This window comes from Paracoccidioides lutzii, assembly GCF_000150705.2.
Source record: "Paracoccidioides lutzii Pb01 unplaced genomic scaffold supercont2.58, whole genome shotgun sequence".
NCBI classification, from domain to species: domain Eukaryota; kingdom Fungi; phylum Ascomycota; class Eurotiomycetes; order Onygenales; family Ajellomycetaceae; genus Paracoccidioides; species Paracoccidioides lutzii.
This window is the reverse complement of record NW_015441004.1, coordinates 1-26,911: the sequence shown is the minus strand read 5'-3', so window position 1 is coordinate 26,911 and position 26,911 is coordinate 1. Positions and strand designations below refer to the sequence as shown.

The 26,911-nt window shown below is 31.6% G+C and overlaps 4 protein-coding genes across 4 annotated transcripts in view; 3 read left to right on the top strand and 1 right to left on the bottom strand.

Moving 5' to 3' along the window:
• PAAG_12669 (hypothetical protein) overlaps nt 1–840 on the bottom strand; it is a gene marked incomplete at both ends in the record, with an annotated part of 1,070 nt that extends 230 nt beyond the window's left edge. Inside the window, one exon of the mRNA XM_015848131.1 lies at nt 108–840. Coding sequence (XP_015702256.1) covers nt 108–840 — 733 coding nt within the window. The remainder of the gene's footprint in view (nt 1–107) is intronic.
• Nucleotides 841–19,677: 18,837 nt separating this feature from the next.
• Nucleotides 19,678–21,271, top strand: PAAG_08977 (hypothetical protein; the record flags this gene model as incomplete). The annotated part of the gene is made up of 2 exons (XM_002789062.1): nt 19,678–20,314; nt 20,394–21,271. 2 exons carry the CDS (start codon nt 19,678–19,680, stop codon nt 21,269–21,271), a joined length of 1,515 nt encoding a protein of 504 aa, XP_002789108.1.
• Nucleotides 21,272–22,314: 1,043 nt separating this feature from the next.
• PAAG_12668 (hypothetical protein) lies at nt 22,315–22,584 on the top strand (the record flags this gene model as incomplete). Its single annotated transcript, XM_015848130.1, has 1 exon — nt 22,315–22,584. The coding sequence occupies one exon, from the start codon at nt 22,315–22,317 to the stop codon at nt 22,582–22,584; it is 270 nt and encodes an 89-aa protein (XP_015702255.1).
• Nucleotides 22,585–22,841: 257 nt separating this feature from the next.
• On the top strand, nt 22,842–23,420 carry PAAG_08976 (hypothetical protein; the record flags this gene model as incomplete). The annotated part of the gene is made up of 2 exons (XM_002789061.2): nt 22,842–23,159; nt 23,217–23,420. 2 exons carry the CDS (start codon nt 22,842–22,844, stop codon nt 23,418–23,420), a joined length of 522 nt encoding a protein of 173 aa, XP_002789107.2.
• Between the last annotated feature and the right edge of the window lie 3,491 nt (nt 23,421–26,911).

The window sequence follows — 26,911 nt, the reverse complement described above, 5'->3', positions numbered from 1 at the left end:
CCAGATCCTTTGTTTCCAGAAGAATGCATGCCCGCGCCTGCAGTGGGAGAAAAGAAGAGACTGGAGTTTGGTGTATGGTTTCTTGGGCCCATGTTAGAATGGCGTACGTTGGTGCCCAAATTTCTCCATTGACATGGCTGCTCCGGGTGGCTGGCGATAGATGCCAGACTTCCGCTTGTTGAGGAGAGCGGTGGCATCTGTATTGTTTGGACGGATGGCAGCGCGACGGACCGAGCGGTTAATTGACCAAGCCACCAGAGCTCTCCATGCAAAAACTGCGACACCAAATACGCCAAGCGCAGTACCCACTGCTATGAAAATCGTGTTCTCAGGCAAGTTTGACCTATGGAGATATGGGGCTCCTTCTGATGGGGGTACTTGTGGTGTAGGTGTTGGGAATAGCGGGGGCATGCTCATAGAAGAAAGGTCAGAGGTGTTTGTTTCTGTGGGATTGGAGCTGCTCGTAGTACTACTAGCCTCTGATGAAATGGTTGGAAGGACAACTGCTTCTGTGTCCTTGGGGGTCTCAGTCTGTGGTGGCGTGTTGACTTCTGTGCTGGCTTCTGTGCTGGGTCCTGTGCTGGGTCCTGTGCTGCCTTCTGTTGTAGAAACCGGGGTGGGATTTGAATTTGGAGCATTTGTTGTCCCTTCAGGCCTTGGACTATTCGCGCCTGTATTATCCGGGTTGGGATTCTCTGTTCTTGTATTATCAGGCCTTGAATCATCAGATGGTTCGTTTGTGGTCTGTTGGGCTGCCACTTGACTGGTTAAAAGCAGCAGAAAAAAAAACAGCACGAATAGGATGAATGGCTTAGAAGCCAGTCCACCCGGACGCCTCATGTTCGGAGAGTATAGGCTGCAGTCAACTTCCAGAAGCGCGGAAAATATTTGATTCCAAAAATGTCACGTCACTAATTCATCAATTCACTGAGGACCGTGCGAATTTGGCGGTAAGATATGGGATGGTATGTTCCCGGTCGTCTAAAACAAAGAGTAGCTGTTGTTTTAAGGTAAGGCTAGGGAGAGCCAGCCAGACGGTCTTGTGCATGGGAATACAATCGTATGAAAGCAATAAGATGTACCATTCAGAACTAGAGAAGCCTGAAGGAAGGATGGGAGGAGATATGAGGTCACCAAGGTCTAGACAAAAGAAAGGTCGAGATACGAAGATACATTTGATAAGGCGCTAAAGAGAGAGCGAGCGCAGATAAAGATATGCAACAGATGAGCAAGCAAGAGACGGAACGAACAAACGAAAAGAGTAGAAGAGGTGGGTGGCAGATGGCAAGGAGCAGTGTGGAAGAAGTGAAGAGGGGATGAGAGAAGCAGAAGGGAGCACGTAATTAATGTGCGGAGATACGGAGGGAAATGAATAACACAAACAAGTTGAGAGGAATGCCTCAACGTTGTTTCAAGGTTGCTTTGTCATCATATGTGGATCAATGAAAAATGATTGGCTGCCGGCAAATATCTTTTCCCAAGGCAGACGGCACACTAACTCAAAAAGAGAATAATGGCTGTTGCTTGAAATAGGGCAATCACGTGGTTAAATGTAACTTGAGCAAAAATATATGACAGAGTGGCAAGCTTGATTGATGGCAGAGTTTGCACGCTATGAGAACAACAATGGTAGAAAGCAGGTCATGTAACGGCAGTGTTTGACACCCCACTCACCATATTAGGAGAACTCAATATTATATACAATAATAGGTCTATTGCCAAGTACAGATATAAAATCAAATGAAAAAACAAGATAATTAAAAAATTAGTTAAATGAATACTTAGAAAAAGAAAAAATTTCTCATTTTCTTAACTTTATAATCATCTTTTAGTATATGAATTTAATAATTTTTAATAACTTAATAAAATTATAAAGAATCAAATAAATATAATTAAAATGAATAAATATATTACTATATATAATTGATTTAAATTGTTAATTATAATAAATAGTTTGTTGAGTAAGTTCAACTTAGAAAGAAAATAAATGAAGAGTATACTAAGTTGAAAAATAGTTATTTCAACTTAATATATATATAACTATAGAGAAGATTATAAATATATTATTTTTTTTATTCAATTATTATAAAATTGTAATTGAATATCTAATATAAATATATTAGTAAAATTTAAATATATAAGTATATTTCTAAAATTTTATTTAATTTAATATTTTTATCAATATATTTATTGAGCTTTAAATATTATACAAATAATAAATTTCTATTTTATTAACTCTAACATATTTTCAAATAATATAATATTAAATATTGATATATTTACTTTAAAAATAATTTATTTAACTATCTACTATGATAATTAAGATTTCATTATTTATATAAAGTATAAAAGACTCACTCATTAATATTTTAAATTTATATATTTTATTAAAAAACTAATATATTGAAATAGCTTATTTAACTATATTAAATAGATTTATATATTCAGCTTTCATATTAGATTATACTATCAAAAATTACTTTTTCAATGATTATATGATTAATATACTTCTTAGAATAAAGATTTAACTACTAGTAAACTTGAATTTCATGATATTAATATAAATTGCATTAGTATAATTGCTTAAAAATTTATTAATGAACTAAATTTGAAGCTTGTAGTTAATTATCTTAGTCATATAATATAGTAAATAATTTACTACTTATAAATAAATTTCTCAGAGTTTAGTCAGAAATTAATTTAAATAATTAATTATATATATTAAATCTACTTAAATTTTAATAATAAAGTATATTAATCTATTAATAATTTTTAAAATAGAAAATATTTTTTAAATTTAATAAATAAAATTTTAATTTCTTTAATTTTTGATTGATACTAAGAGAAATAAATATTAACTTTATATAATTTATTCTAAATTTATTAAGATTTCAGTAGATATAATAATATATTAATTAATTATTATTAAATACTTGATAGACTATTTGATTTTTATATTAAAAATATTTAAAAAAAATTTAAAATTTTTTATACAGTAAAATTTTTTAATTATTACTTTATTAATTCAATTTTTTTTTAATCCTCTCTAAAGTTAAAATATTATTAATATATAATATTATAATTATACTATGTTTATTAATAAATACTCTGAGATTGATATATAAAAGTTTAAACTCAATATATTAAAGATGACTACTGATTTTATCATTTTATAAAAATTTAAATTACTTCAATCTATATAAAATTTTAAGTAATAGTAAAACTATATTCTTATTTAACTTGTTTAATAATTTAATTTCTTCAGATAAATTCATATAAATTGATTTATTAAGCTTTAAGCTGATATATATATTCATTACATCTAGTAGATTTATATATTAATTGTGCTTAACAATTAATATAAATAGTATTCAAAAACTATATAGTCAGATAATAAAAGTAAATATATTATTATAATCAATATTATATTATTGAGAAAAATCTTTAGCTATCAGTTTAACTTTAAATTATTTAAACTCTTTAATTTAAAAACTATATTTAATTTTAAATAGTTACTTCTATATAATAGCTGAATTATTAACTTTATACTTAATTATTTTTTAAATATTAAATTTAATAAAATTTTATAATTTTTTTTTCAATTATTTTATATTAATATTAACTATATAATAAACTTATTATAATATCTTAATTAATATTCAATTAAAAAATTTATCTTAAAAAATTAATATCTAACATTTTAACTAATATTATAGATTTTGTTAGACTTGACACCAGGACTAAGTTTATCTTCATCATGTGATTACACTTCACATATGACTGAGCGGATCAGTTGTGATCTGATTATATGATCATCTGAGGTGTTTATAATCTAAGTAGATTCTGACATTTCTTTTTCCTTATCAATTTTAAATTTTTGTCATATAGCAATTAGCAATATAAAGAGTTTCCTTCTTATGCAGCTCATATTCATTTTTTAACATAATTCTAAGATTTTTTTCTACTTTTTTAATCAAGTTTGAGTAGAAAACTCAAGTGTCTCTGTTAAATTAAGACCTGCTAGTTAAGAGTCTGATAATATATCAGATTAACTGTTGAAGGCAATAGTACTATTAAAAATAACAGTTCAATCTGATATCAGATGACTACTATAGACTCTAAACCTCTTGAAAGAAGTCAAAAGAACTAATAACATATTTTAATATAACTGATTATTAATCATACACCTTAATTAAAAAATTTAAATAGATAATTCACTCAGACAATGACTGTATTTATAATAAATTAACAGTGATCTTTGATAATATCTTTGATAATGAAAAAAAGTTAAGAGATATAATCATATATTTGAAAATAAAATAGAATAATGTTATCAATTAGATCACTGGTAAGCAAAGTCAGATTGATGAATTAATTGCTAAATATAATAAATTTAGTCATACTCTGATTCACATAATAGTCAGTAATTAAACAGCAAGTTGAGATATCATTTTCTCTGAAACTGCCAGAAGATCTATCAATATTGATGATCTGAAACATTTTACTGATGACAAAAAGTTGAAATTTAAATACTGACTTTTTCAGATGAAGAACAAGCTCTAAGAGAATGTCAACTATTATTCTACTAAATGCATGAGAATTACATATATTGAAAACTAAACTGATGAGAATATAGCATATTATATTACATTCTATATGAAAGAAAACTACTTCAAGTAATATTAAACTATAAAAGAGATATTTGAGCATTTCAAATCAATATATAAGAATATTAACAAGCTGCAAAATATTAAAAATAATTATTGCAAGCTGATTATATATAATGAGAATAATTATTATAAATTTATTATAAAATTTTTACACCTAGTGAGTAAAATCAAGATTGTCAATAAAGACTATAAGACAGACTTCAATGACAAGCTGTTCTTTGATTTTTAGAAAATGATAACAGTAGTTAATATAATCATAAATATATATACTGAGTTTTAGAAGATCTATACTTAGGCAATTCATATTCTTCAGAAAATTAATATCATTCAGAAGTCAAATAGCTTATAAAGAAATAAATATAATATCTTTAAATAAAATATCTTGTGAATCTTCAACAGTCAAACTATTTCTGATATCTCTGCTATAAAATTTTTTATTATAATAATAATTGTGAGTATATATTCAGATATTCAGTACTACTACTGCAAGAAGAAAGAACATATTGCAAAAAACTGTCTCATAAAATAGAAGTTTCAACAGACAATCACTGAGCTCACAGAGAATGATACTTTTAAATCTTCAGTAAATTTGAGAAAAGAGTGAGTCTGAAAGAAAACTTTATCTTAGGTAGTTCAATAGTCTGTGAGAAGTTTGATATGAAGAACTTGATTAAAAGAAAAAACTTTAATATATTAATCTAGTTAGTTTATAATAAAATTGCTACTTTTTCAAATTTTCATGCTAATACTATAGTAAATAATATGAATTTTATTGATATTTGATATATTATAGAATTAATGAGATTTTTTAATAGAATGTTTTAAGAACTTCTATTTAAATGTTTAATGAAGAGATACAATGATGCTTCTGATGATATGATAGACTATACATTGACTTTAAACCTCTGAATAAATGACTAGAGATTTTATAATATTTCTCTACTGATAATAGATCTAGATTAGTACTCTGTTATTCTAAAATAAAAGTGATTGACAGCACAAAATATATAATTTAATATTAAAAATTAACATCTAATTTGATTAAGTGAATGGTCTATCTCTAAATAGATAGTGAAGTTGATGTTGAAGATAGTACTTTAATTAATACTGAAGTGCTCAGACTATAAGTCTATGCTTTAGATGAATATAAAATAAAGAGAAATCAAACTGAACAAAAGATTATACAGATGCATCAGACTCAGCTCTACAGATTGAAAGGAATTAGCTCAGTCATAATATTTAAAACAAAGCAGAAGCAGAGACTGACCTGAGAGGAGATAGCATCACAGATGATGAATATGAATTTTATTGAAACTGCTTTCTTTCATGATTATATGAAGAACAAGAACTTGACAATCTTCATAATCAGTTTGTATAAAATTGATAAACAACTTGAGAAGAAGTGAAGTTTAATGAGAGCTGAGAATGAGTTTGATGAAAAGCTAATCTGCAATTTATCAGAATAGTTAAAAGGCTAAAAGAATTATTTCTCAAAGAAAATATAAGATGAATTACTTCTTTTATGAAAGAATATTGATTTTAAAATAGAGCTTTAGTTTGATATTAATCTCATTTGAGGTATTAGACATGTATCTCTATATAAGATGAATCTAAAAAAACTAGAGATGGTGAAGATTTATCTCAAAGTCAATTTAGCAAAGAACTTTATTATCTCAAGTTCAGCTTTCTTTATTTCCTCAATTCTGATTGCCTATAGTGGGAAGAAGTTAAGATTTTATGTCAACTTTCATAAGTTGAATGCTATTATTAAACAAGATCAGTATTTTTTATCTCTAGTAGATGAGTTGATGAACTGACTCAACAGAGTAAAATACTTTACAAAGTTGAACATTTGACAGAGATTTTATTGCATTTGAATGAACTCTGAGTCTGAGAATTTGATCATTTTTAGAATTTGCTATGAGATCTATAAATATCAAATGATTCTCTTTGACTTTATAAATACTTCTTCTTACTTTTAACAGTTTATTAATAGTATTTTCTTTGATTATCTGAACAAGTTTATGATAATATTTATGAATGATCTTCTAATCTATAACAAGAATTTAAAAGAATATAAATAGCAGATAAATTTAGTACTAGACTGACTAAAGACAGTTGATTTGCAAGTCAGCATTCAGAAATATAAATTTGTAGTTTAGAAAACAAAATATCTAGAGTTCATCATCAGTATAGAAGAAATTGAGATAAATTCAGAGAAGATAGATATTATTATAAGATAACAGATTCTTATCACAGTTAAAGAAGTTTAGTTATTTCTAGAATTTGATAATTTCTACTGACAATTCATAAAAAAATACAGCTAAATTCTAGAATTACTGTACTAGTTGATAAAGAAGACTATTTCATTTGTATGAACATCAGAATAAAAATCAGTCTTTGAAAAACTAAAGAGACAGCTGATGAAGACTTCAATATTGCATTACTATAACTCTGAGCAGAAGATTCATATTAAGACTGATGTCTCTGATAGAGTAGTGACTGAAATACTAAGTCAAAGATTTAAAAATAATCTTTGACACTCAGTAGTCTTTTATTCAAAGTCAATGAATAATATAGAGCTTAATTATGAAGTTCATAATAAGAAAATGCTGATAGTGATCTGAGTCTTACAAGAATGATGAGTAGAGCTTGAAAGACTATAACAGAAGAAATGATTTAAGATTCTCATTAATCATTATATACTGAAATACTTCATGATTATCAAAAAACTGAATATATATCAAGTCTGCTAAGCAGAGTTCTTTTTCTGTTTCTACTTTGAGATCAAGTATTGATCAGATAAGGTTAATCTGCTAGTAGATACACTGAACAGATTTGAGTAGATTAGAAGGCAACAGAATAGTCATATGTAAATTCTTCTAGAATCAGAGACTCTTGACTCTCAAATCACTTCTTATATGAATATTACTAGCATCAACTTCTCAATAGAAAAGAACATTACTAAATGTATAGTATCTTTAAATAGTATAGTTATTTTAATTGAGTCCATGTGACAGCAAGCAGATGATGAGAATAGTCTTTATATAATAAAAGACAATGTACTACAGTACAATAAAAGATTAATAATGTCTGATCAGAAAAATAGAACTCTGATAGCTGAGCTACTGTAGAAAATTCATTATCAAGCATCAACAACACACTCTGAAGAATGAAAAACTTTGGTTCTGATATAATTATAAAGGGTTAAGCTCTAAGAACTAGAGGCTAGTCTTCCTATATAACAAGAATGAATTGCTTGAGAAAGGGAAGAAAAGAATGAGATGAGAACTCAAGCTTAAGCAAGCTCACATAGCATGATCATGTGCATATATGCAAACAATAACTAGGCTGAGTCAGCCAGTCAGAGCAAATATAAAGGTTCAACCTCTTATAATACCTCTCTTCTCCCTCTTTGTTGTGAGTCTTTACAACTATTTAAAATCCTCTTTACATCTAATTTTGCTTGCTGAGAGGCCTCCCAAGTGTTCAAGATCTTCACTTCTTGTAGAACACTCACATCATTTCACATAGACTCAGCCCAACCTACTCATTTAATGAGGTATTGCTTTTTTCTCTGATAGGTTTGTTCACTCTGAATTTTCTCAATCTCAAACTCAGATCCTTCTGAGATCTCTATAGTGAATGACTGTCAGTCAGTTTACCTCTGACTAAGCAGGGAATCTATCATTACAGCATGTAGAAGCTTTACATTAAAAACATTATGAATGCTGAGTGAGATGTTCAGTTGATAAGTATGAGATTCTATCTTTTCTAGCACAGTATATTGATTGTATTTTGTGTTCAGCTTCTTGCACAGATGATTAGTTCTCATGTTCTCTAAGCTCAACCAGATCTTATCTCCAGGTTGAAAGCTTGAAGTTGAGTCTCTTCATCTATTTGTGTATTTCTCTTGAGATTGCTAAGCATCTGTCATTTTTACTTGAGCTCACTTCAACACTTCACAGATTTTTCTCATATAATCATCTGCAAACTCAATGAGATTACATGATGTTTCAATGAGAGATGCATCAGCTATATCAATGGAGAATATGTGAAAAAGATGTGTTAAAAAGAATGAGCTTATACTCATTGAGACAGCATCTCTATTATTAATGATCAGCTCTGCTAGAGGGAGTTATTTATGCCAGTCATTCTGTTGAAAGCTAATGTACTTATATAAATAGATTTTTAGAGTCTGATTCATTTACTCTGTAGTTCTGTCAGTCTCTGAGTAATAGACTGTGAAGAGTCATCTCTTAATATCTAATTTCTCACACATCTGAGTTCAAAACATGCTTGTGAAAGCTGACTCTCAATCTGACACTACTGTCTTAGAAATGCCATATTGAAGGATGATGTTGTGAAGAAACACTGTAGTCACTGTCTCCATATCAGTTTTCTTAACTGTTTTTAATATAATCTCCTTAATCAGTCTGTCTGTTATAATCATGATATTTGTGTATTCTTTAGAGCTCAGTAAGTTCATGATAAAGTTCATGAAAAGCTTCTGCCACATGCATTTAGAAATAAGAAGAGGCTTAAGCAGTTTCTGATGTTGATCTCTTCATGCAATGTTTGATCTGTAAAGATAACAGTTCCTGATCATTCTTCTTATATTGATGATATAATCTGACCAGTAGAACTCACATCTTAGAACTTCTGCTATTTGCTCTCACCCAGAATGACCAGTAAGAGGTGAGTCATAAGCCTCATGCACTAACCTGGTTTGAAGAGGTTTGAAGTATGACACTCACTTACAATTTCAAAAGAGAAGCTCTCTATTCTCATTTAAAGAGCACTCAGAGATGAAGACCTTAATACTGAGTTCAGAAGAAAATCTGAATCTTCTCTCATGAAGAGTTTGCTTCAGATGCTGCAGAATTTTGTCATTTTTGTGAGTCTTATTTCACTGAGCTTGAAGAGACATCTCAGATTTCACACTGATAGCAGTCACTATTAATTTCATTTCAAGTGTCAGTATGTTAAACTTAAGTAGTTGAACTTGTCTCTGCTTGATTCTTTTATCATCAGCATTCTGTGACATGTTCTGCTCTCTTCATAATAGAGCATCTGGTTCAGCATTCAACTTCTCTAACTGATAATCAATTCTGAAGTTGAATCAATAGAGAATATTCATTCAATATAGCTGTCTTTCATTTAGTCTGTATGTAGTCATGAAGTATTCTACATTCTTATGATCTGTGAGAATCTTGAATTCCTTTACACTTTATAGCTCAGTGTCTCATTTCTTTAAACACTCAATTATCACTAATAACTTTTTATCATAAATCTCATAGTTGCATTCCACAGGTGAATGCTTGCAAGAGAAGAAAGCAAATAAGTGTAGAATGCTCTGCTCATCATATTGTAGCAGCACTCCTCCTTCTGAGATATAATCTGAGAAGTTTGTTTTCAATTTAGTCTCATAGTCAGAGTTGAATTGAAGCAGAATCAGAGCAGAGATAAACATTGATTTTAGATGCTTAAAAGCTTTCTCAACCTTGCTCATTCACAAAAAAGGAACATTCTTGCATATAAGAATTAACAGTGGGATTGTGATCTTCAAGAAATCTCTGATAAATTGTTTATAGAAATTAGCAAAGTCTAAAAATCCTTGTATATTTTTAAGAGTAGTAGATGTTATCTATTTCAAAACAGCTTTAACCTTCTTCAGATTCATTCATATACCCTTGCTCACTTCAATGATGAATTCAAGATATTTTGTGCTGTTCATCTCAAACTCACTCTTTCTGATGTCTATCTGCAGGCCTGCTTCCTGTAGACATATAAGTATCTTTTGTATATGCTCACAATGCTCCTGTAAGCTTCTTGAGGAAAATATCAAGATGTCATCTAAATAGACTTAGCAGAAGTTATCCAGATATCCATATAATGCCCAGTTGATATATTTTTGAAATATGCTTGAAGCATTAGCCAAATCAAAGAGTGTAATCAGTCACTCAAATAGCCTGTATCTGGTTCTAAAGACTGTCATTCACTCATCACCTTCTGTGATTTGAATCTTGTGAAAAGCTGCAATAATATTCAGCTTAGTGAATCATTTAGCCTATCCAATTCACTGTAGAGTCTCACTGATTAATGATAGAGAATATCAATTCTTTCAGATAATTTTGTTAAGAGCTCAATAGTCCACACAGAATCTTAGCTCACTCCCAGACTTCTTCATGAATAGTATATGGGTGGCTGCAGAGGAGTTGCTCACTCTAATAAAACTTTTATCTAGATAATCTGTAAGAGTCTTTCACAAAGTCAGTAGTTTCTCTTGAGACATATTATATAACAGGCATTAATAGGGTTGTTCTGCACTACCATCAGTCTTTTTAATCAGTTCAATCTCATGATCTCTATCTGAGTCATGAAGTGGGGGTAGACCATCAGCAGCTTCCTTATCAAATATGTTCAAAAACTTATGATAATGTTCAAACAGCTTTTCTTTAGGGTTAATCTTTGATTTCACTTCTAGAGTCTTTTGAATGTCAGTCAAACTGACAGTGAAGATCTTAATGTTTTACTTCTCTTAAGTGCTCACAAGTCTAGAGAAGCTTACAGCAGAGATGGAAATCATATCAGCTTTTGCATTTGAACTAGACTCTATCTCTATGCCACTCTCTTCAAATCTTATAATTCTTTGATAAGGGATCATAGTCATCTTTTGCTGGGCCAGTCAGGGGTCATCTAGATACATATCATGACCATGTAACTCATTCACCACATAGAGAAAGGCCTGTTCAGTTATGTGATCATCTATATTAATTGAATGCCAGTCACTATGCTCATGGAGAGTCTCATGGAGTCTTCAAAGCTAGTCATTTTAACAGAGGGAATTTCAATGCACGGGAGCTTATGCTTGTTAACATAGAATTGAGAAATAAGATCATAGACATTACATTCACTGTCTATCATTGCTCTAGTTGAAAAGACATTATCTACTAGAGCATCAACAGTGAAGGTTTTGAATATCATCTTAGATTTAAATCTTCTTCATTGCTTTCCCATAAGCTTCTTATTTCACTTCTTTCAGTGTCTTTTAGTTGCAGCTACTCTTTTCCTGAATCTTCAATTATATCTACATTATTGTCATTCAGTACCAGCTTGAGAATCACCTTAGCTATCATAGAGGTGGCAGGATATCTGAGAGATTTGAACAAACAGCTCTTAATCATATGACCTCCAGATCTGCATCTCAGGCACAGGCCTTGCTCTCTTCATCAATTAACCTCTGTCTGATTTATCAATTTGATGTGATGAGCATTTGAAGTCACAGCACCAGGAGAGAGATCCATCAGATTATCAGCAGAAGCTTAAGACTGGTTTCATTGATCAAGAACAGCATGATGAAGTAGAGAGTGTGAATTAGATGTTGTATGATCTGAAGAAGATCTGTCCTTGTGACATTTAGATCACTATCTTAAAGTCTTAAGCTCAGAGAGTTGATGATCAACTAATCTAGACTCCTTGCAGTAATTCTTATTGAGAGATAGTTTCCTTATGTCCATCATGTCTTCCCTCAGCTCCATGCTTAGAGCAAATTTCAAATACCTCTTTTTAACATAATTATCTCATCTGTGATCACCAGCTTCCAGCAGTAGCTGATTAAATTTAGGTAGAAAGTCAAAGAGAGCTTTTCTACTCTGTCATAGATTGTTGAGCTTTTGTATAGCCTTTTCCTGTTGTGCAGAATCACTAAAGAGCATGTGTGTCTGCTTCAGTAAGCTCTCTACTGTGAAGTTGATCTTGTTCTTATTATTCTCAATTCAGAGATAAACTCAAGCTGCTGCTATTTCTTTCAGTCTTAAGTACACATATCAAGCACATTTCTCATTATTATATAAAGCTTTCTCATTGATTTTAAGTTTTGATTGAAGCTTTAGCTCTCACTGAGAGTAGTGCTTCAGATTAGAATCATCATACTTCTTACAGTCTGGTAGCTTGGTCTTTGATCTTCTGACTGCAATAAGTGGTTGTGAGTTCAATTGACAGAGGGTTGATGTTGAGATGTTCAAAGCTCATTGTAGATTAGCTATTTCAGCTTGCTGAGCTGCTATTAAATTCCTGTTCTCATGCTGAACCTGTTCCTGCTGTTGAAGAAAGGTCATTCATTGTTGTTCAAAGCTGCTGAGAGCATCTCTGCTCATTGCTTCATGTTGATTCATTTGTTGTATAAGTCTGCTGCTTTATCTCATTCAGCTAGATGTTTTCAATATTACTTGTTCATTTGTTAGCACAATTGCTAACCCAGTCTATTCATATACCAGTGCTATCACTGAACTTCATGATGCAGGATTTAAGATTTTCAATAGTCTATCATATGTCAGCACATTTGCTGAGCTTCATGATACAGAATTAAGGCTCCCAGTGGCCTATCAATGAAAGGAGTGAAGTAATTCATAATGTAAAGGGTTAACCTCTAAGAACTAGAGGCTAGTCCTCCTATATAACAAGGATGAATTGCTTGAGAAAGGGAAGAAAAGAATGAGATGAGAACTTGAGTTTAAGCAAGCTCATGTAGCATGATCACGTGCGTACATGTGAATGATGACTAGGCTGAGTCAGCCAGCCAGAGCAAATCTAGGGGTTCAACCTCTTATAACAAGATAAATTGATCAAGCTGTAAATTGACAGAGCAGAATGTCAGTCTCTTCAGAATTCTGAAAAAGATGAGTAATATCTACAAACTAAATCTTTCTGCAAAAATGAAAATTCATTCAATTTTCTTTTCAGACAAATTATATAAGAATTTCAGAGACTTTATATCTGATCATACTGTCAGATCATCAGATTCAATTAAAATAGATAGTGAGAATGAATAAGAAATAGATTATATATTAATCAATTGAATAAGTTGAAGTAAGCTGCAGTATCAGATATGCTGAAAGAAGTTTAATAAGAATTCTTTATAATATCTCACTCATAACTTTGAGAAATTATTATATATAATATGAGATTTCTATGAAATCAACTCTATTAAAGTCAGACCACTGAAATATCTAGATGAATGAGTAAGAACATGAGAGACAGGTAGCTATCTAAAAGATGAAGATGATGACAATCTTCCAGTATGAGAATATATCTGTTTCTAGATCAGAGATGTGATGTTAGGCTCAGTACCAGGGCGAGATTTATCTCTATCACATGATCACACCTCACATGTAATCTAGTGGATCAGCTGTGATCCAGTCATATGATTATATAAGCTGTTTATAATCTGAGTAGATCCTGACACCTCTTTTCCTCATCAATTTTAGAATTTCATTACATAGCAGTTAGCAACACAGAGAGTTTTCTTCTTATGCAGCTTGCATTCGCTCCCTAACACTATGTACTCTATTAGTTATAGTGCTATGAAAGATATCATACACCTTAACGGTGACTCAAATAGATGAAATTTACCCTGTTTCATAGACTTTAATGATTAATAATAGTCTTTCTTCTTGATTTAAAACTTTTTTGCTTGAGGTAGTTGATATGTTGAATAATATAATAAATATGAAGAATTTGAATTACAGGTATCCAGTTAGATGATATGTCTAGTTTGATGATATGTCTAGTTAGATGATAGATTACATTATGTTACTGTTGGAGGATTTTCTAGCTACTTGAGGTCATGTACATCTATATATTTATTAGTTATAGCTAGCTCACTTAGAATCATAAAATGTAACAAAGTTGATATCAGTCCTCTAAGAGGTTATAAGACCCTTGAATTATAGATTTTTCGCTGCAAACAATGTGAGGAACAGCTATAAACAAACAATAAAAAATACAAACAATAATTCGATAATATTAATGGTCAATCTATGTTCAGGTAGAATGCTAGATTTGACAGAAAAATATATGCCAAAAAGAAGATAAAACCAAGGATCTGAGAATAGGACTCTGGAGAATAGGACTTCAAAGGCTGCATATTCACTACCTACATCTATTACAGTCTATAAAAGTGCTTTTAGAGCATTTAAAATAGATAAGATAATTTTGTAAGAATTAAATGAGTCTAATAATATATATAAAAATCTAATTAATGAAATGTCAAAGAATATGATTGACTCTAGTGACCAGGTGTCAAGAGTTAGTGAAGAAACCATGATGAGATTAGAGATTGTAAAACTGCAGTAAGAAGTTGAAATGATGAGAGCTAGCAGGAAAATATTTATTATTAATTCTGATAGTAATAAAATAAGTAAAAATCTTGTGAACTATTTATAGAAAAAAGACAGAACTACTGCTATAATAAAGATCTTAACTAAATTTAGAGATCAAGTGAAGCATATCAAGAAATCTGTTATTTTGACTGATTCTATGAACTATTCAATATGAAGAAAAGAGATGATACTGATTACTAAGTAATTTAAAATCAATGATATCCTCAATGAGAAGTAATCTACCTCAGAGAATGATATTAGTATAAATATATAATATTTTTGAAATGAAAGAAATATATGACTCTATAATTATATGTTATTTTCAATTTCTCTGCAAGCAAGATCTCATTTTACAATACTTTCAGATCATTAGTTATCAGTATATATTTTATAAACAATCATAGAAGAGAACTTCTCAGAGAGGCTTATAGTCTACTACACTCATCTTTTTGAGAAACTGATTAGCTTGACTGCTAAAGCAAAAGGCTTAGATAAAGCTTTTATAAAATGTTTGATCATCATTTGAACTGAATATACTCATTTGAAGTATAAGATTGAAGATTTTATTCTTTTTAACTACTTGTTAACTGATGTCAGTACTAGATAAGCATCATTTATCAGAGATAGAATAAACCATACTGAAAAAGATGTTAACACCTGTGATATTGAGACAGATTTTATAAAATTATATTAAAATATTCTATTATATCTATCAGCTACTGAACAGAATACTATCTTGATAAATATAAGGTATTTTGCAAATAATATTAAAGATTTATAGAAAAAAAATAATGATAAGAATAAGAATTTGATGACTAAAGATAAATATAAAGATAAGAAGTTCAAGCATAATAGCATTAATATGAAAAAAACATAGTATCACTGTCAGAAGACAAAATATTTTATGACTAACTGTTGAACAAAATATCTAGAAAAATACCCTGCAGATCATAAAGAAAAAAATAAATATAAGAACAAGAATAAAAACAGCACTGCTCTAGTTCATAATGTTATGAAGTAAGTATTTTTTGCAAAAAAGATGATTTATTCCAGTGATAAAGTAGTAGAAAATATCTGAATCCTAGACTCTGAATCAAGAGTTTATACTATATCCTTGAAAGATATTATTGAGATTATATCTCAAAGAATAAATATCGTGTTAAAGATAATAGATAGATCTACAACACCAGTAGCAGGTATAAATAGGATATATATTCTAACTGAGAAATCAGATATTGAACTGAATGACATCTGTTATATTTCAAAGCTGAAGGTCAACCTAATAAGTCTCAAAAAACTTGTACACAAAGGTTATACCTTCAAACAATTGGTGTACAGCAATAATTATTCAATATTGATGATATCTTCTGATAGAATGACAGGCTTCACAGCATATTTGAATGAAAAGAATATCTATATGATGGAGAAACTATCAGCATTAAGAGATTTAATTTATTTTGCAATATCAAATAATGATTTTGAACTTGCATGTGTCTTATAATCAAATGATGATCTTTTAATGAAGCTGTTTAAGGGGAATATCAAGACTTTGAAATATATGATGATATAGTAATATCAAAAGCTAAATCATTTAAATTCAGTAAATATATTAAGAATGACTGCATATCCTAGATTAGAAATATAAATAATAGATTAAAGAATCTTGTCATTCTGCAAGATATATATACAAACAAAAATAATTTGTCTGCTCTTTGCTGTAATGAGCAGAGCTGTCAAATCAGCAATAAGATTTTTTATAGACTTTGCAAAAAAAGAAAAAATACTATATAATGAAGAAAATTTACTCACTAAAGAAGGTATAAGATACTGAATGAGAATTATAAATGATATTACTTACTTTAAATAGATTATTCTGATTGTCATAAAAGCAGAAGTCACACCAGCACTCATGAGCTTTATTGATATAATTGAGGTAATATCTCAATGGCTTGTAGGAACTCTGCATTGAGATGATAGTGAAAAGTTCAAAAGTGATAATTTCAAGGTATTTTGTAAGAATAAGGAAATAGTGTATGAAGTGATAACTTTAAATATATTTTAATCAAAAAACTCTACAGAATGTGTGAACTAGTTAATGATGAATAAGATAAGAAGTCTACTATTTAATAGTGAGCTTGTTAGAGAGCTTTGAGATGAAGTAATGCAGGCAGCTGTAATGTTGATAAATACATCTTCTACATTAACTAAGATTTTTGACTGCAAAAATAATAATTCATTGATATCTTTTGAAGTCTGGACAGGGGTTCAACTGTCAGTTCATTAAATTTACAGATAAGAATATAAAGTTTATAAGAAGAATCTGAAAGTGATAAATAAGCTTGTAGATAGAACAGATGATAAGAAGTGATAATTAATAAATTATCAAGAATTGCATCAATACTATATATGAGACTCAAAAGAATATAAATTAAAAATTACTAAAGATGTTATTTTTGATGAAAATCTTATCACAGAATCTATTTCTGTGAATACTATAAGTGAAGCTATTGAGATGATAAGAGACAATATCAAACTGTCAGAGATATTAAATATTGTTGACTCTGTGAATAACTGATATCACTGTTTGCTAAAATAACGAGCAAAAAATAAATCAAAAATTCTGAAGATATTGATTAATAATGATCTGAAGAATATCGTTAATTCAATCTACCTGCTCAATGAGATAAAGTTAGTCAAAGATAATGAATCTGAGATACCTACTAATGATATAGATTCTGTCCTGAGTATGTTTATAAATTGCTCAAATAATCTGGTAGAAGTGAAGAAAAACTCAGATTAAAATCACTGACTAGAGACAATGAGAAAAAAAAGTTAAAATATTTGAAAATAAGAAGATATATATTATCATTGAAAAGATATCTAAGATAGATATACTAACAGGCAAATGAGTATTTGATTATAAGTTGAATAATATAGATGAAATAATTTATTTTAAAGCTCACTGAGTAATTAGAGGATTTCTGCAGTAGTAGAGCATTCATTACTTCAAGTTCTATATTGCAGTCATCTCAAAGCCTACAAGTCACTTTCTATTTACTATATCAATTGCAAAAGATTAGAAATCAAGGTCAATTGACTACATATCAGCATTTTTGAATGATATACTACCACAGGATAAAATAATTTATATGTAGTTACTTACAAGCATTAAACATAGAACAGAGAGACAGGTGAGTCTTCTTAGACAGAGCTTGTATGACATGAAGCAAGCTGCAAGGACCTGGTATTTTGTGATGACAGAGTACCTCACATTACTGAGGTTCAGAATTTCAAAATATAATAAAAAATTTCTATTTTATTCTATATATAAGATTTATCTAACACTGTATGTTAATGATTGCAGAGTTATAAGCCCCAAAGAGGTAGAATTAGATTGAGTATTAAGTGAGATATAAAAGAAATTTGACACAAAAAATATTGAAGAAGACAAGTCTTATCTCAGAATGAAGATCAAATATAGATCAAATGATGACTTAGTGATCTCATAGATCTACTACATTGAAAAGATCCTTGAAGATTTTAGAATAGATATGATTAACCCTACTGACATATCTATGATAACAGATATATGATTTGAATTCATCTCAGAGGAGAATGATAAATTGAAAGATGAGTTTACAGCTACAAGATATCATTAGAGGCTTGAATCACTTCAATATCTTATATTAAGCACAAGGCTAAATTTGACATTTACTGTAAATTATCTGTCAAGGTTCAACTTATGCCTGAATAAAGACTGCTGAACAGTCCTGAAGCACATTCTTCACTATGTAAAGAAGATGAAAGCCCTGGGAATAGTTTACAAAAATGAGAAAAATAATAGAAACCTATAGTCAGTTGCTTATTGTAATTCAGATTGAGCAGGTGCAGACTCCTAATATAAATCAACATTTGGCTACATTATCATGATTAATAGATTCCCAATATCATAGTGCTCATAATGGCAAACATTAACCACAAAATCAACAATAGAAGCAGAATATATCACTGCTAATGAAACTGTATGTGAGCTTATTTGATTGAATGATATGTTGCAAGATACAGATCTGATAAAAGAGAAGTCAAAGATCTGCACAACATTGCAGGTGGATAATAAAGATGCCATTGATCTGGCAAAGAAGAAGTCCTTCACAAAGAGATCCCATTATATAGAGATTCATTACCATATACTTCATGACCTGGTTGAGAAGGAAGAAATGGAGCTCTCACACATAGGTTCTACAGTGAATAAAGCAGATGGATTTACAAAGCCTCTGCCAAAGCCAGCTTACAATGAATTTGTGGAGAAAAAGGATTGACAGAGGTCTGGTCTCATTGATGAGGATGATTGATTTTACATGGTTTTGCAGCCCCTAAGGAGGTGTAATGAGAATACAAGTTAGGAGAATAATTGTGTTCTTTCTTTGCAAAGTTACAATACAGAGGCGTAATAGAGCTTTTCCTAATAGGGAAACTAGCATCTGATTCCTGTATTTAATTTTTATTGCGGATTTGAGGGCATTCAGTAGGGGATAGGGCAGAGCTCGGGCTCACCGTGGCATGGGGGGGCGTTGGAGGATTCCCCGGCTACCTGAGGTCACGTGCACCTATATATTTATTAGTTGTAGCTAGCTCGCTTAGAGTCACACAACGTAACAAGGTTGATAACGGTCCTCTAAGAGTTACATTACGTTTACTAATATATGACTAAGCAATTCATATCTGTCTCTCACAGAGCCTCATTTTCGACCAAATTCACAACGTCACAGCCAATCCACAGTGTCATTTTCGTCAACATTTATTCTGGCAAATAATTGGCCACGGCACAGTTGCTCCCAACCACAATGGCCTCCTTTGTCTTCTGCTGGGGTTGCTTTTCAAAGCTCCGTCCAGCTCCCGGCCTGCTGCACTCACCTTTCGTTCCCCGAATTGCTTTTTTCCACACCACGGCCCCGTTCTTTGCATTGCCTGTCAAAAAGAAGTCGAACCGCATGGATACAGGTCCCAGATTTCGCGAGTCTCGGTCGGCTCGTATTAAAAAGAAGGTGAAGCGTGAGAAGCCTCGTCCTCCTCTTCCTGGAGAAAGAAGGGCCTTGAGGGAACGCGTTGTTCTCAGTAATACCAATGCCCTTGAGGTCCCAGATATGCCGGATATGTCTGTGGAAAATATGGGGAATGCTGAAATGCGCGGCCACATCGTTGGTTTGCCAATGTCGTTGGTAGATAGGTTGAGAGGAGCTCGTGCTTTCAAAACCACCCAGGGCTGGAACTTGTTTAGGAGGCCAGGGACTCTGGTTAGGAGTGAAACAGTTGAGTTGGGTAAATTGATTAATGATATTGGAGAGAGCGAGGGCGAGATGAAAGGGAAAACTGTGAAGAGAATTATCACGGGTGAGAAGGGAGCTGGTAAAAGCATTCACTTAACACAAGCTATGACAATGGCCATCTTGAAAGACTGGGTTGTCGTCACCATTCCTGAAGGTAAGGTGGTGTATTCTTATTTCATGGCTTATTGATTTATAATGTCACTTACCTTTGCGTGCTTTTTCTTTTTTAACAGCTCAGGACCTCACAATTGGACATTCTGCATACTCCCCGACCAATACAGAGCCAGTGCAATATGTGCAAAAGGATGTAGTTGCTAAATTGCTTCAGCGCATTGTTGCAGCCAATGCACCAGTACTGTCCAAACTTCATATATCACAGAAACACCCTCATTTGAAGGTCCCAATTCGTCCTGAGATGTCTTTGCAGCATTTAGCCAACATAGGCATTGATGATACAGCGTATGCCTGGTCGATATTTCAGGCTCTCTGGTCCGAGTTCACAGCAACGAAAGCCACAACCGATGCTGAGACACTGAAGCCTTTCACTTCACGCCCACCAATGTTGGTCACAGTTGATGGTCTTTCACATTGGATGATGAACTCTAAATACCGAAACGCCGAATATGAGGTTATCCATGCTCATGATCTTGCATTGGTCAACCATTTCCTTTCATTATTATCGTCAAAACGACCCTCTTCAGCTCTGCCCAACGGCGGGCTCCTCCTCTACTCCACATCTACCTCCAATACACCAACCATTTACACGTTCGAAGTTTTACTGAAACAACTCGCAGCCCGGACTGCTGGTTTTTCCACTGACTCACCCAATTTTCCAACTGCTGACCCATACCGTCGCCCTGATCCACGAGTCCTTGCGCTGTTCAACGATGCTAAGGATCTGACTACTCAAAGGCTAGTCGGCTTGAGCAAAAAAGATTCAAAGGGCTTACTGGAGTACTTTGCGCTTAGCGGTATTTTAAGAGAAAAAGTCACAGAAGAGTTTGTTAGTGAGAAGTGGACTTTGTCTGGCAAGGGTATCGTCGGGGAGCTGGAGAAGTTGGGAAGGAGGGTGATAGTGCCACCTCCAATTCCCATGCCGGCGAAAAACTAAGGTTTCCCCATCTCCATTAAATATTTGATTCTAGTGCTTCCATTTTATCGTCATTCAATGTTTGCACTGTATTCTACCTTTGTTTTTCCTTTACCACTATCTCTCTCTATACCTCGTTTATTGTATTGGTTTTTACCATTTCAAACACATCTCTGAATCCGCTTGTATCTGGATGTTACCCAGGCTGTATCAATTTGCATGTGTACCCTCATCTACTGCGTCTCGATATACTTTTGATAGTTATATCGAACAATTTCCTATATGTTCTTACATCTCTATGGATTAAAATAATAGAATTGTTGTCTTCCCCTACGTCTTCTTATCCATCAAGGAAATTTCGCCATTGCTTCCCTGACTCCTTTTGATCAGTGGATATAAGTTTGTCCACTTCACTCTTAGTGAGAAATTCTATTATTTGCAAAGGGACCGACGAATCCATGACTGCTGGAGAGGAACTGAGCCATTTCACAACTTCCAAGGTTATATGCGACACTGAATCTACCGGGATGTGAAAGGTTGGTTCACACCCAAGCCAAGGGCGATCAACAATGGCTATTGTTTTTTAACATGTCGCTTGGATAAGATTTCTATTGTCTCCTGGAAATACCATCTTTCTGTTGGAAAATCGTGGCCGACATTCCAAAGGTCCAGAGACTCTCACCTGTTTTCTCCTAGACATCTTCTCTCCCTGGTGTACCTATGCAAGTACGTTTGCCAGAAACCTCTCCAATTGCCTCAGCAGAGGCCTCATCATCCCAAAGAGGAATCCCGCGTCCAACTTCTTTAACTGCCCCATAATACCAGAAAGATACGCATCATTGCTTTCCCCAAGCAACCCACCCCTCGTGACCAAAGGACCCGGTTAGTCTTCTGCCCTTCGACGATGCCTCAACTTCAACGACGATCTCCACCGCCTCCAGCATCCTCAAGTTCAAACTCCAGGAATGCCGCATGGGAGTTAGATTATCTCAAATACTATCAGGAAGCTTATGCAGTTCTGGTTGAGAACAAAGCCGTTGAGGGAAACGGATTTTCTTGACGAAATGCTTGCCGTAGACCAGAAATGTCGTCCCTTTTTGGAAGAATTCCGCATCCTCACCCAGCAGCAGAATGCGGTTGAGCAGGACCTTGGAGGAGACGAGCTCGCCGCAAGGATTCATCACGTTTTAGATTTGGACGAAAATGCTAATTTAACAAACAATGAGGATGACCAGCAGCATGTAATTGCGTTGCTGGAGAGGGTGTATGCGGCAGTGATGTATTCAAAGTCTACGTTTGAGGAGATAATGGGTCCACATGCAGAACTCAGGTAGTGAAATTTCGGCGAGATGTTTTGGCATTCCACGCTGCATCGAGATTAGAAGGCGGAGAGAGCCAGATGTACTTCCATCTCACGGGATTGTGGGGGTCGGGAAGTGTGAGAGTGACTCATCTTGTGCCAAATGTGTGAAAGGGAATGAGGTGGCATAACTTTTTGGGGATAATGAGGTGGCGCTGACGGATCGAAGAAATGGTGAGATGAGAATTATTCATATATAGTGACCATAGCTAAGTACACATTTGTCTAGGTATGACGCTACGTACAAAAATCGGGGAGGCGATGGATGCTAGGACAATCGCCATTGTACCAATTGCGTCACAGGAAGAGGATGACGTTAGTGGAGAGGAGAGTGGCGAGGGTGAGGAGAAAGCAGAGGAGCAATTGAATGCCTTGGATGAGTTGGATGAGTTAGCCGACGAAGATTATAAGGATGTGGAAGAAGTAGATGTAAAGATGAAGCTCAAGGCTAAGAGACATCCCATGAACTGGAAGTGGCTTCTGATCAAGGAGATATACCGGGATCATCTTTTCAGCCAGGATCTGACGGGTCACATATCGCGTTGGAGCGTAAGTTCAGCTTCCATTTTGCAATCACTATTAGCCTGACTGATAAAGCAAGCACAGGAACGGGGCGGGAAACAGCTCCATTTCCTCAGCCTCTCAAATAGGCCAGTTAGCCGTTTCATGTTCTTCCGGTTCCTAATAACATATCTCCAGGCAAATATTCAGGGGAGCAAAGAGTGGACAGACAAGACTGAGGCAAACACTACCCTTGACCTTTGGGGCTTACCAAGCTCGGGGGAATATCTCGAGAAGAACACTTTATGATCCATTGTACGGAATATCACTGGCTCTAAGCTACCTGCTTCTTTCTACGACGGGTTGATATTTGAGGCGGATCAGCCGGCGAGGGACCAGGATTACGTGCCTTCGTGAGGTGCTGGCTGGTGGTGTGGAGATGAAAGAGATTGGAGATCATGAACAGGTAGTGGTGGAGGGCAGAAGTCTACTTACTGAGGAGGCAGTTCCTGCAACCAGATTAGAAGGGGTTGTTGTTGTTCGTATAATGCACTTTTTTACATACAGACTGAATGAAAGGCTAGATTGTGTCAGGCAGGTCTGGAAGATGGCTATTTATAATTGGGGTGTTGAATGGTAAAATCTGTTGGAGCCTAGCCTTCCTATTATGGACTAGCGCACCACACAGTAGTATATAGCATCACTGAGATAGCTACCAAATACAACCACTTTAGATGTCCCACAGGTTATGGCCTCAATAGCTTGTTTTTATTTTTGAAGAGTCTTTCACACACTACTTCCACACCCTATTTCTTCTTCTTTTATCTGAGGTATAAAATGTTTCATGTGAACTGTATCGCTGAATTGCAGCAAGAATCTGATAAAAAGTGATTGTTTTGAAAGCTTTTATTATAAGAAATATATTAAATCAAGAAGAGATAAACAGATGCTTTTAAGAATATAAGCTGCAAAATCATTGAATATCTCTGCAAGCAACAACATGAATAGAGATGAATATGATATATCTATCTTTGAGTCTAGAGAAGAAACTGATCAAAGAGATAAAATAAATATAAATATAAATAATATATCAAGACTTCAATCTAAATACAGATGAAATAGATATTTTAATTGCTAGCTAGATAAGCTATCTAGATCAAATACTAAAATGATTTCTAATAGATGAGTTTAAAAAAGACTCTGTTTATATAGCTATTTTTTTTAATATTATGTTTTATATTTATATATTTTTTATATGTAGAATAATTATGAGATTGATTGCTATATTAATATTTAAACAGTTATAATTACTGATTATCTCAGTCTGTAATTCTACACTATTGAGAAGATTGAATAAAGTTTATCTATTTTACATCATCATATTATTTCTTTCTTAAAGTCTAGACATGTTCTTATACTGATAGATTATCATCTGTCTCATCTACTAAATAGTTATTCTTTTTTTAAATCTTCAGTTATATACTTAATTGCTTCAGATATTTTACTTTCATTGAGTTTATAGTATAAAATTCTCAAATTAGATATGATAATTTTTTTAGATTTAAAGCTGAATATTATGTTGAATCATCATCAAATTCTAATTATTTTACTTAGTATTGAAGCTTTTTACAGGAGACATAGCTTATTAGAATACTTTTTATTCCTCACTCATTTTTATTCTATACTTTAATTGATTTTAATACTTTATTTAATTATTCTAATAAAAGATTATTTATAGCTCTCTGTAGTTTATCAAAGAAGAATATTAAGTAAATTTTTATATTTTTTAATAAACTTAGTCTATAATTATTGTCAATATTTTTAATAATTTTAAAAAAATCTATATTTTATTCTATGAGTTTTTTACTGAGATGTTGAATTTATAATTTTTAAATGATACAAATATTTTATTTTTTATCTCAAAATTTGACATCTAATAATATTTGTTAATTTGTAATTTTATAATTTTTTATATTTTTTTCATATTGTTAGCTGTCAACTTTCAAATTTTCTTTATTTGAATTACATGCTATCAGATATCTTCTCATTTAAGCTTTTTTCCTCTAGATAGTATTTTTAGCAATGTCTTTCAGTTAAAGAATATCTAAAATTCATATCTATAAGCAGTTATAAAGAATGTTATTTCAGTTGATTTATTCTTCAAAGCTTTAGTTGTATGATTTATTATTAATAATTATTCATTTCAATTATTTTGATAGTAGTTTATATATAATCAAAGCTTGATCATCAGATATTGATTAATAATCTTAGTTTAATCATCTGTTTGCATATGATAAGCTGATAAAAACTTCAGCTTAACTTCTAGTTATTTAATGAACTTATTTTAGAAGTTTAAAATAAATTGTAATTCATAATCTGATATAATTAAATTTAATACTTTATAATACTTATAATAGTATTTTAAGATTAATTTTGCTAGTTCTTTAATATATATCTTTTATATAATCAGAATAGATATTGACTTTTTATTTAGTTGATAGATAGTTATTAATATCATATTAAGATTTTTTTTTATCATTGAGTTATTTATAAAGTTTATTGATATGTGCTATCAGACTCTGCTATAAATTAATAACAGCTTCAGTAATTTCATAGTTTTATCACAGAAGATTCTCATTTATTAACATATCAAATATTTATATATATATTGATTGATATTTTTAATTTAATCAATTCAATAGTGTTTTATTCTCACTGATAAATACAACTTTTCTTTCTCTGAATATGCTATTGATATCTACTTATAAATCTCCTTTAGAAAATATACTTAGAGAGTAGAATCTTTTTTAATTTATATCATTAAACATTTTTTAAAATATAAAAGTTTATTTATTAGCTCTCAAAACTATTTTTTTTATTATACTTTTTTATATCATGATTTAATAATTTTATTTCTCTGTTACCAATTTTGATCTTATTAAAAATATATATACTGATGTTTAGAATCTTAACCTCAATAAATTTCTTGATAATTTATAAGTTCAATCTCTATGACTTGAGAAATAGTTTTATTTGACTACTATTATTATTTATTTAAATCTTTGATTAACTAAGTACATCTGCTGATATATTTTAACACTCAAACTGATAGTGAAATAGAAAGTAAAATTAAGAAAGAAATTATACTCAGTATATTTATTAAATATTTAAATTTTTAATTATTTTAAAGTATTTAAAATCTTGATAATTAATCAACATCTTAAATCTATTTATTTTCTGAAGATCTTTTAACTTAACATATCATTTTATCAATACTTTTATAATTATCAATATTTTTTATCATGAATTTTATAGTTTTTCTCTGCTTCACTCCTGGAAGCTAAGTAAAATATAATTAAATATCATTACTTATTCTCATATAGCTGAGATAAAACATTAGTTATAGTATTATCTGAAGTATTTATCTTCACACAAGTCTTTTGATTTGAGTTATAATTACAGAGTACTAAAGTATTAGATATAACTCTCTTTACTTAATCAAAGATATACTGACAGATCTTATTTTATTCAAAAGACTGATTCTTCTAAAAGAGCTTAAACAGTTACTTTATAATTCAACTATATTTCTTAATAAAATACTGATAAAAGTTATAGAATTTTAAAAATAATTAAACTTTTTTGACTGTATTAAATACTGCTCATTATAATATTATTATAATCTTTTCAGAGTTCATTTTTATCTATTAATCAGTAATAATAAATTTTAAATACTTTGTCTATTGAATATAAAACTTATTTTTTAAAATACTTATCTATATTTTAGTCTCTTATAATCTAGA